This window comes from Neolamprologus brichardi, chromosome 23, assembly GCF_056152115.1.
Source record: "Neolamprologus brichardi isolate AB-2024 chromosome 23, ASM5615211v1, whole genome shotgun sequence".
NCBI lineage: Eukaryota > Metazoa > Chordata > Actinopteri > Cichliformes > Cichlidae > Neolamprologus > Neolamprologus brichardi.
In genome coordinates this window covers 3025421-3036691 of record NC_142125.1, presented here as the reverse complement: position 1 = coordinate 3036691, position 11271 = coordinate 3025421, and the positions used below count along the sequence as shown (strand labels likewise).

Genomic DNA, 11271 nt, shown 5'->3' with positions numbered 1-11271 from the left:
TTGGTGCATTCCAGCTGGGCACAGCGCCTGGGTGGTCCCCCACCTCCTCCTCCTCCCATCCTCTTTGACTGAAGGAAGGAAAAGGCAGAAAAATGCAGCAAAGGCCTTTGACCAAGAAAAGCACAATGTGAGCGTTGATGATGGCGGCGTGGATGTGATGCTTACCTGCCACTGACCCATACGGCTGTCATAGCCCAGCATTTTACAATCTGACGGTCCATTCAACAGCCAGGAGAAGATGTCTCACTGACCCGTCACCTAGATCGGACTGATAAGCACTGAGGATGGACTGACCCGCCTCTAACCCTCAGCATGAATATCCCGTTTTCATATGGACAAATCACCCCGTGGTTCGTAGCAACACCGTAGCGAACATTCACCATTTCACGTTTATTATTTTCTGATTATTGTTAATTTGATCGAGACGAACAGCATACACACACATTTGGAGAATAAATACAAATACACACCCAGTCAACTATTTACATGAGTAGATGCAGTTACGCTCTCATAATCTAGCATTCAAACATAATGAGAGGTCAGTGTCATGCACGTACAGGAGAGATTTTAAAGCATAAGAGGCAGGAGTGTAATTGGGTTTGTATAGAGGTGAACATGGTATAGTATTGCATGGTATCACTGTGAGTGTACCCCTGTCCCCTTCTAACATTTTACGTCCACGTACCAAATTACCACATTTCTGAGATAAATTCAGTCTGTCTGAATCTGATAGGCACCCTCACGAGGTGAAGTATGAGTCCTGCATGGAGTAGAGGCGGTCAATAGGAGTGAGTGGCGAGCAGTCGCCAAGAGAGAGGCAGTCGCCGTCAGCCATATGACACAGCGGGTCTCTGTCCACATCGCCATACAGGCTCTTGAAACCTTTAAAAAGATATAAATTATTATTTTGTATCTCAACTACTATTGGAAGTTTAAACTCATACCAGCAATATCAAAAGTCCATTTATTTCATGTTTGTTTTACAAAAGGCTTAAAATAAGCTGAGGATTGAGATCTTTTACCATAAGGATGCATGTGATCTCCTGGCATCTGAGGCGGGGTCAGGCCCTGTCTGAAGGGGTCCATGTCCCAGTCCTGCTGTTCCAGTGTGGTCATTCCCATCTGCTGCTGCTGCAGTTCAATATGGACATAAGAGGACCCGAGGTGCTTCATCTCAGAGGTCACGCTGCCACTGGAGGGCGCTATGAAGCACAGGAAACCAAAGGAGATCACAGAGCTGTGTGTTTATGAGCTTTTGTTCTCTGTTAATGATTGTAGCCTGTTTTAACTCCAGAAACCCCTTCAACACGATTAAAAGCTAAACATTAGCTCTAAACTTTGGAGTCTTCACACACCCCCGTTCTCTGCGGCCTGCTGGAGCGGGGGGGCTGGGAGGAGGAGTTGGCCGTCCGATTGGGGTCTGGAATGTGGGGCCTCCCTGCTGCTGCCGAGCCGGGGCGGTCTGCTTCTCTCCACCCCAGGGAAAAGGGTAACACTACCTGGGTCTTGGTGCAGTTTCCCCCTCCGGGGGCAAGGGTACCTAGACCTGGGGCTTAGAGTACGCTTGGGGAGTGTGATTGTGTGTACAGCGTCTCTTTATGTCTGTCTCCACGTTGGGTGAGTGTTGAGTAATCACATATGAGAGCACGAGGGTGGGAATGGATGTTTGTATCTGTGTGTGCCTGTTTGTCTGTGTCTATATGTCAGGTTGGGTATTAGACGCCACCTCTCTGGGGACATCTCAGGCCCTCCAAGGTTTGGAGGCCTATCTCCCCCCACCACTTCCCCTGCCAGTGGCAGACGCCCTCAGACATCAGTGCGTTGGTGGTTCTTTGTGTCTGGGGATGGGTGTCCAGGTACACACCAGCTCACTCCTTGGTGGCTGCTTATCGGGCCACTTCGGGGGTGGGGTGCCCTCGGCCTCTCGGCCTGGGGCTCGGTCACTCTGGCACAGCTGGCTGCCGGCGGAGCTCACGGGCAGGTCACTGCAACCCCCCCTGGCTTCTGCTCCGCGGCTGCTGAGTGACCCCTCACCTGGGGCTCTCCTCAGCTTTTTCTGGGATAGTGCCGCAGCTGCCCCTCTGTTGGTCTTCTTGGTCTCTCGTGTTCTGGGGGCCTCTGGATGTCTGGAGTCTTGATCTCCTCCATACCTGCTTCATGCCCTGGAGGACGGGGCAGTGCCCCCCCACACCCTCTAGCAGATCATTACATGAAGGAACCTTTTAAATACAAGCACGTCCATGCTCACAGGTGTACACACGGGTGCTCACACACACAAACTACACCCTTTTTGGCTCCTAAATCAAAGCACACTGTAGGCTGTCGATCTTACGTGCTGCACAATAATATTTAATATTTACTGTTATATTCCCATAGATCATCATGATGTTGTTTATTATGTTGCTCTTTTTTCTTCTGCTTGTTTTCTCTTTTTTCTTTCTCAACAGGTGATCCAGGTGATTGATAGATGGATTTTTTTGTCTGCTTATTTTGTTGTTTTTTGCCCTTCATCACCATCCCTCTTCCCCGCTGTTTTTCTTTCTCCCCTTTCTTTTCCCCAGTCAAATCTGTCCCGTATTTAACAAGTAAAAATAAAATAAAATAAACAATAAAAGGTAAAAAAAAAAAAAAAAAAAAGCTAAACTTTATATAAATTGAATTTGAACTTTGTATAACTTAAAGGCTGAATAAAATCTTTAGTCAAGGTATTGCCCATTACCGATTAGAAACAGATAAATAAATAGAGAAAACGGCCCCTTTTCTTACAGCGAGAACAAAAGCAATTATGAATCATACCTGTGTGATGCGATGGGTGCTCACACTGCTCCTGAGTCTGTTGCTGCTCCTGCTGCTGTTGTCTCCTGGCCAGTTTCTTCATCTAAAAACATGCATCGAGAGACATTAAAGCTCTTTGATGCCTCAGTGCAGTCAAATCCTCAAGTCTACTGTAAAAAAAAACTGTCCTCCCACTCCACAGTCCATCTACCACCCAGGAGTATGCTTGTGTTCACTCAGTTGTAAAGTATCAAGAATGAAGTAGAGGGCAGCCACACACGAGCCCAAATTGTGAGGAAATATTGGGTTTAATCTACAGTGATCTCTCCATGAGATGTCATCAGTTTCCTGTATGAACAGATAACCAGGCTGATTTCCACTCTGGCTTACAAACACAGTGCAGAAAGAAGGCTTTTATTAGCAGTGCATGAGTGTGTGTGTGCGTGCATGTGTGTGTGTACTTTGAATTACTTTGGCTCTTTGGTTCTGGAACCAGACCTGCACCACCCGGACACTCAGACCAGTCTCAGCTGCCAAGGTCTCTCTTACCTTGGATTAAGATTCAGGAGGGCAACACAAAGACAGAATGCGAGGGTGAAAAAAAAAAGAATGAGGAGGTCATTTGAAGGATAATAAAAATCTGCGTCACATCACAAATTTAGCAAAGAGGCAGAAACTGCTTAAAGAAACACTCATGGTGCTTATTTGTTTTGTGAAAATAACAAACTATAATAACTGCTGTGTTTTCAAATCTTTACTTTGGCACTTTTTAGGAATTTAGCAATGTCACTTATAACAAAACTGCCCAACTACCCACCTGCAGTACAGTGATACTAATGTACAGAAGATACATGAAACCATGTCACATATTTTTGAATGAAGTTTTCTCCTTTTTTTTGTTCATTCTGTCAAGGTGACACATGGTACAATGGCTTTCTTTCACAATATGAGATAAAAGGGTCTCTGGATTGTACAGGCTAGTAAAAGGCTTAGCCCTTGCACCTTGTTTTAAACAATGAATAAAATAAGTGTAAAGATGAAACAGTGCTGTATGAAAATTTCTAACACTAGTCTATGTTATGTCCTGATATGAAATAGATTCATAGTTTTAACTTGAATGCAAAGTAACAGAAGATTTTTTTTTTTATTTACCTTTCGACAAGGCTTGGAGGAGACCTCAAAGGATGCTTTAAAGGTCCGTCTTTGCTGAGTGGTCAGAATAGTGCGAGGTCTTTTGGGGCGTTTGCTCTCCACGTCATCTGATTTAACTTTTCTGCCTGCAATCCTTCCAGATTCCTCCTCAACTTCTTCATCTTCATCATTGCTTTTACCTAGAAGACAGGCATGGATATGATTGAAAATATTCACATAAAAACAGAAATTCTTTCTATTGTTGTGAAGGAAAATTCATGCCTGTCAATGTTTAAATATTTTTTTTATAAGAATTTTAGTTTTTGTTTAAAATGCAGATACTTTACATCAACCTGGCTGATGTCGGGCTGAGTTTTGGGCTTTTCTGTGTCTCCCAGGATGATTTTTATGTCCCAACTTGAACTTCATTTAATCATTATTTAGGCAATGTTTTTATTGCACTGTTACAGTTAGTTACTCAAACTAAAATGTGCTTATTTTACCCAATGCTGAACAGCGTTTGAGTTCTTAAAGTAGGATTTAATCATCAAAATGGATTGTGAATTTATTACAAATCAAAGAGCAGCATGAAAGCATGCAATTTCTGTACCTGTTTCAGAAGAGCTCGGACTGGCCAGACACTGGTGGTAGGCCTCTCTGGCACATAGTAGCTGTCCCTCCCTGAGGACGCAGCGATCTCCTGTCTGCAGGCGGCAGGAACAAACGCTGCAGGTGAAACAGCGCAGGTGGAACACAGCGGCCCCCGCACGCATCACCAGCTCTGCAGGAGAGATGGCTTCTGTGCACCCTGCACAACGCACTGCAAACAGGCTGAACAGTGGAGGAAAGCAAGCGCACAGAGAAAGTGTGAGAGCTGAGTAAACAGAGAATAGGGATTTGGTTTTCTTTAGACACTTGAGGACCCCCTCACACATAAGTAAGATGGGACTCGATGAGAAAACCAAAAAGTGCTGGGTAGACTTTGAGAATGTTGCTGAGTCGAGCTGTCACTCAAAACAACCGCCAGCCTGACTTCTCTCGCCTTTCCCCCCCTCCTGCCCGGACCACTCAGACACATACCCTTAGTGTGTCGGGTGTGTATCTTAGCGCCTGGCAACCAGTACTGGTGAGCTTAGCTTCAGAGACTGTTGCCGTGGCTCCGACTGCCGTGTCCGAGGCTGCGCTCCTGGGGAGGCAGGAGAAAGGCTCTCGGCAGGCCATGGCTCCAGGCAGAGGGGTGGAATCAGATCTCCTGGTGGGAGAGACTGAGCCACTGGTCCCAGGAATTATCCGTGGAATTATCCGTAAGTCTGCTTAACCAGAAGTAGACAAAGACAGAGCCAGCCCTCAAGCAGCAGGACCATTGTCCGCTGGCTGGCACCTCCGCATTTTGGGTCTGTCACGCGGGATGATGCGTCATCATTCTGGAGCTGGCGTTTGTCTCCAGACTTGACTAGGTCACCGGAGCAGTCAGCACAGAGGCATGAGAAAGTGACAGCTTTTCCCCTTTTTTTGTTTCCAAATAAAAATACTCCATGTGCCTCATGAGAAAAGGCTTTTTCAATACTGTGAAACCATCAGAAAATAGGAGCATTGGAGGTTATTCTAACACTGGACACATTAATAACCACAATTATTGTTCTGTATGTCCTAATCTCATTGAATCTATTTTATTTACCTTAATAAGTTGTGTAATGTTGCTTTTATTGACTTTCTTCTTAATAGTACAAAGATTGAACAAATTTTTACACTAACTAGAAAAAAAATGCACCCAAACTTAAGCAAATTAATTAATTTTTGGATACATTTCAAATTCCGAATGAGAACAATATTTCCAAACAAATAAATTTTTAAGTTGAAAATAAAACAGCCATGTTGACATATCCCCGTCAAAGGCTCCGGAGCTCGTACGTCCTAAAGCCAGACATTGCTAAGACCTCTTACTGTTGCTCCGGGGTCACTATGGCGATGGTAAGAGCCCCTTCCCAGAAGCTCAGGAGGGTCGGTCTGCTTGACCCATCTGAGTTGTCTGCCCCTTCAATGGTATGTGCTTTAATATGGTCAACATACCGTCTGTGGAATGTGCATTCCTGTGGCAACACAAGATGCATCAATCAAATATTTCAAAGGAAGTGTGGCAGAGGAAATACCCTGAATGTTTCTGGGTCTCTGAGATACCGCAAAGCATTTGATTTGACATCTCAGTATGACGCTAATGCCAGTGGAGAAGAAACTACGGGCATTAATGTTTTGAGATCATTCGTGTTTCGAGAAGCGCTTTTCCATTATACGCCTTATCCAGTTGGTCTAATTATCCCCAGTACTCTTAAGCGTCGTTAATGCAAAGGTAAGAGTACCTCCAATACTTATGGAGTGGCTCGAGGTGTTTAATATTTCAGAGTTTCCGCTGACATGATTGGCCCAGAGGCTCGGCCAGGAGAGCGGGAACACTCAGTCACGCTGGATTTAGACATGGCAATTAGTGACAAGATCATTACAGAGGAGTAAGTCAGCAGAATTTTGCACTCCTCCACACTGACATGGTCTGGGTGAGGCCCTCCTAATGCAGAAGCACTGTATAAAAAGATTGTTTAGCAGAAATGTACACAGACAAACTCAGTTTTCCTCAAGCCCTCCTCTTTCATTGTTCTTGCTCTGACTTCAGTGCTGACCTTTGGCAGTCAGGCAAACAGACTGCTGGTCTAGTGGACAAGCAGAGAGACAGATCTTGTTTCTGGATCAGGTTAACTTGGATCCATTGCTGAACGCACACACCAGCGGGAGCTATGTATCAGATACAGATCGTCAGGTCAAGTGAACAGCGAGTCACACCGAAGATCTGACGACCAATCTGCTGTCCGGTGCACCTGCCCGCTGAACCGTTTAGTTAACCTAAACCAAGCTGCAGACGCGCCGTCAGACAGGATTCTGCATTCGGCTTCAGAAAACTGGAGTCACTACAGGTCAGACAGCCAATGTCTAAACTATGGACTAAAACAAGCATTATCAAAAACAACTGCATTCAGTCGTCTAAATGAATCCGATTGTTGTAAATTAATTATTACAGTTAGAAAAGCTTCAGCGGCTTCTCTAAAATGTGGGGCACTGACTGCAAGTTAATACCACACATACTGCCGATGACTTTATAATTAACGTTTAAATACTGAGTTTTTTCAATGCAACCCTCGGGTTGGATGAGAGGAAGAAAAACAGATGGATCCCCCCACCTACACTTGAGGTGCAAAAACCCCTCTGCTCAGCTGGTCTTTATAAAAAAAATTAATTCAAAGTGTTTCGATATAATCAAAAATTAAATTAAAGAGGAATAAAGGACTATCAGAAAGTATTATGATATGAAAACACATTGAATTTATTTTATTTTTTTGGTTGTGATTACTTTCTCAGATACTGAATGAGTTTAAATATGCTTAAGTTAGTCTGTAACTGGGACAGACAATGAAAATCAGTAAAGTTCTGTTAAAACAAAAATGTTGTTTGTTATATCACACATATTAGATCATCCAAAAAGTGATAAACTACTTTAATTATGTTTTTCAATAAGTTTTGATAAGTTAATTTTTAATTTTCAACCCTTTTTTAATGTTATTATTTCTTTGTGGCACATATATTATATCCTCATGTTCCTATTTGTTATTGAAAAGAAACATTTTAGATGCATAAATATATATAAAATTAAAATCTGTACGCTCCTCTGGTACTGGAAAATATTAGCATTATTGTCTTATAAACCACATGAATGGGCCAGGCTTCATGGTATGGCCGGCACTGATGAAACAAAGGTAAAAACAAAGCAAGATTCAGTCAGACGATGCAGCATGTGGTAAAAGACAAATGTTGTCACAGTATGGAATAATCACACTTGTTTTGCATCAGCCGAACGGGGGAGCAGGACATAGTTTGTTGGTGAGAAGAAAAAAAAAAAAAACTGGCACAGTTTTAAAACCCTCATTGTGGACAAAAGTAGTGCTCATGTGTTATTGGGTGTCATAGCTCCAGACAGGACAGCAGGGGTGGAAGGATGACGGCTGGACTCAGAGGTGGAGCTTTGGCACCAGGCCTCCTGCTAATTGATCAGGTCAGATAACTCACGGTCGGCTGGGCGTCGTCCCATTGCTCAACACAGGGGCTGCTGTGTGAAGAGCTTTCCAGATGCCACGGCGCATAACGCCAGGGCTCATGCAGCGCACTGTCCCCCAAAATAAGTTCACACCATCCTCACCGTCCCTCTTCTAGGGATGCACCAGACCTTCTGACATATGGCTGTGCACTCCTAATTACCTCTCAGTACAAGTCTTTACGTGTTTTCGCCAAGTGTTATTATCTCCACTGAAGACACTAAGTCTAAATTTTTTTTTTGTTTTGTTTTACAGAAATTAAATCTACATATTTTTCTAAAACACTCCATCTCCTTATAGGTATATGTCTCCAACATGAGTGCGTTGAAACATTTCCTTGCTTCCCTGTGTGCTTGGCAGAACAGCCGTTACCAAATTGTTCAAAAATAATGTGAGTTGTTGCCTTTTAGGGTGTGCAGAGTGTATTTGGAAGCTGAGGGGGGATGAGCTGGTGAATGAGGTAGGAGGGCATGAGCAGTAGGTGATTTTTTTTTAATTTATTTATTTATTGTGTGTGTGGATGGGTGGGGAACCATATGTTGTCCCCAGCTTGCAGTTGCCACGTCAGTGGGCCTCAAAATTTTAACACATTTTGACAATGTGTCAGTTGAGCCTTACCCCTGGTTGTGCATGAAGGTGTGACCACATTATTGTGTGTGTGCATGTGCATGGACGGACGAACGCAACACAATACAATAGTTTTCTTACATTCCAGCTCCCTTGCCACCCCTTCCTCCTACAGTCACCTTGTTCTCTCAGTGCACTGTGCCAAGTTTACTGGAAGTCATATTACGGCATATACACACACATTTAAACACAACTGCACACATAATGCATCCATGTCTACCCAATACAACACTAAGAAGGATTAGAAATATTTATGTTGGCCTTATGAGAAAGTTATTTCCTTTATCGCTCTCAGACACACACACACACTTTCTTTCTTAGTCAAGGTCAAGTCTGGACAAAGCTGTGCTGTTGTAAAAATGACCTTAATGATACACCATCAGATTTGGCCCTCAGAATAAAATTATCAAAACTGAAGTCAAATAACATAGTTTTCATTTTTTTTTAAATGGCAGAAAAGTTCATATATATTTTTTTATATCATGATTATATTTTTGCAGGAAGCTGCATAAAAATGACGACCTTATTTAGAACTTTATCAGTTTAGTTTTGTGTTAAAACGCTTATTCAAACATTTTAATGGTTAGAGTCGTTTAATATATATATATTTTTTTCCTTATTTATTTATTTTTTTTACTGTATGAGAAATATTAGGTAGTTTTTTCTTAACATGCCTGCGTGTGTTGCATTATATGAGCCCAAGTTGCAAATTTTACTTTGTCACGTCTTGGTTAAAGCTGAAATTGGTGATTTCCCATGAAAAAGGAACTACTACTTACGCCACCTATGAACCAAACAGTTATAAATAATAACTCACTCAGCATAGTCCCGTTTGCAGTAAAGTTTGCGGTCCCGCAGAAAGCAGGAGTTCGTGAGCGCGTCCCCGCACGCTGCGCACCGCACACAGTCCTCATGCCAGAGGCCGTCAGTGACTCTGAGCAGGAATCTGTCTCTGATCATCCGATGGCATCCGGCACACACTGCCCTCCGATTCACATCTGCAATGCACGGAAATCCTTTAATTGGTAAATATTTTGGTTCAGCGAGAAAGATAAAACTGAAGAAATAAAAACTGGCAAATTTTGTTGTGTGCGTAACCAAGTGGCTGAACTAGGCGAAGGTTGGCAAATTAACCAAACTTTTCCTCTTTTATAATCAGAGGAAAATGTGTGCATGTGTTTTATAAGAGCGATATACATTTGAACAATTAATTTAAAGTTAGCACTTTTTTAAAAGGTCAAATTGTTAAATTCTAGACACTGAGTAATTCTGTTGAGCTGATAAAAAAACATAAATGAAGTTGCTTAAAATAAACGAATCTAATCTCAATATATTGATAAAATGCATGTTTACTTACCTAAGGATGTATCCGGTATATCCACCATTGCTGTTCCCTGAAGAAGCTGCGAAATATATTTTCACCAAGGTTTAATTTAAGGAAAACATTTTTCTAAGATTTTCTTCTTAGAGTTTTCTAAGAAGAGTAACATACCTGTAAAATGCGAGTTTCCGGTCAGCAGCGAAGGATTTTGGTTCTGAACTCCCAGCCCTGCTCAGAGCATCTCCGCCACTCAAAGTTCCTCTGCAACTTGCTCCTCGGAGCAGAGAGCAGCGCATCAAAGTTTCTGCTTAGTGCTTCGAGCGACCTCGCTGAGTCCACAGTTATTGACTATTTGGGCTGTCTATCAATTATCCTATTAGGGGTGAACGGGAAAGAGAGTGAGAGAGCGCGAAACAGAGTAAGACTTCCTCCATGTGCAGGTGCAGGTTACCTCTCTCTCTCTTTCTCTCTCCTTCTCTGCCAGGCACTCTCTCTCCTCCCTCGGTCACTCGCTCTCCCCCCCACGCTTGTGTGTCTCTCTCGCCAAGCCTTAATGCCAGTCGTATTCAAATTGTGATTTGATGATATTTTAATGTTCATGAAGTAAACTGCAGGTTCAAAGGTCACACACTTAAGTGATGATTTCCCCCCAAAATCTTTAAACGATCAGTTTGGTTTTTCTGCGAATTAGTGGCTTCACAAAGTTTCACTTTAGCCCAGTCTTGGCAGTAAATGGGATCATAGAGATTCCAGTGATTTTTGCAAAATAACAACATCTATTTTTCCTATTGAAACATGTCAGCAAGATATGGCTGTATGCTATTTTATATTCTAGCTCTAGTTGCAACTATTCCGGACAACTGCAAACCCGTGCGGATTTTGTTACATATCAGCCAACATACTGACGCATTCCACTATAAGCACATATTCCGACGTAGATTTTCTTTTTTGTTCTCTGTAGATTCCTATTTCTTCGTGGATTATCTTCACCAAGAAGTCTTAATGAAATCAAAGGTATTTGTGATGAGGTCCTGGCAGCTCGTGATGTTGAAGCCTGCAGAGGCCCTGACAAGTCATGTAACTCTGACAGACCGTAGCCACGAGCAGGATACAGGAATCCGTGCAAACAGCTCTAAAATATGCTGTGGAGCAGTGTCTCTCGTCTTGATGGCACTCTGTGGACGCCATCTGGTGGACGAGGGGTGAAAATAGCAGCTTCACTTTATATTTGATACCAAACACAGCTAATAAAAGAAAATGTGATAAGGCATTAACACAATG

General features: G+C 42.9%; 1 protein-coding gene across 1 annotated transcript; it reads right to left on the bottom strand.

The window, feature by feature from the left end:
- Positions 1-592: 592 nt before the first annotated feature.
- On the bottom strand, positions 593-10316 carry lmx1a (LIM homeobox transcription factor 1, alpha). The gene is made up of 9 exons (XM_087835663.1): positions 10162-10316; positions 10027-10072; positions 9487-9667; positions 4517-4737; positions 3928-4106; positions 3247-3324; positions 2797-2878; positions 1023-1202; positions 593-882 (listed from the first exon to the last, which is right to left on the bottom strand). The coding sequence occupies exons 2-9, from the start codon at positions 10052-10054 to the stop codon at positions 740-742; spliced, it is 1092 nt and encodes a 363-aa protein (XP_087691789.1). The 5' UTR covers positions 10055-10072; positions 10162-10316; the 3' UTR covers positions 593-739.
- Positions 10317-11271: the final 955 nt, after the last annotated feature.

Excerpts from the sequence above, each read along its gene's own strand:
- lmx1a (XM_087835663.1), bottom strand. The coding sequence starts at position 10,054 with ATGGTGGATATACCGGATACATCCTTAG. Across the intron at positions 4,738-9,486 it reads TGCAAACGGGACTATGCTGA|CCTGTTTGCAGTGCGTTGTG; the intron begins GTGAGTTATTAT and ends TCCACTGTTCAG. Across the intron at positions 2,879-3,246 it reads TCCAGAACCAAAGAGCCAAA|ATGAAGAAACTGGCCAGGAG; the intron begins GTAATTCAAAGT and ends GCATGTTTTTAG.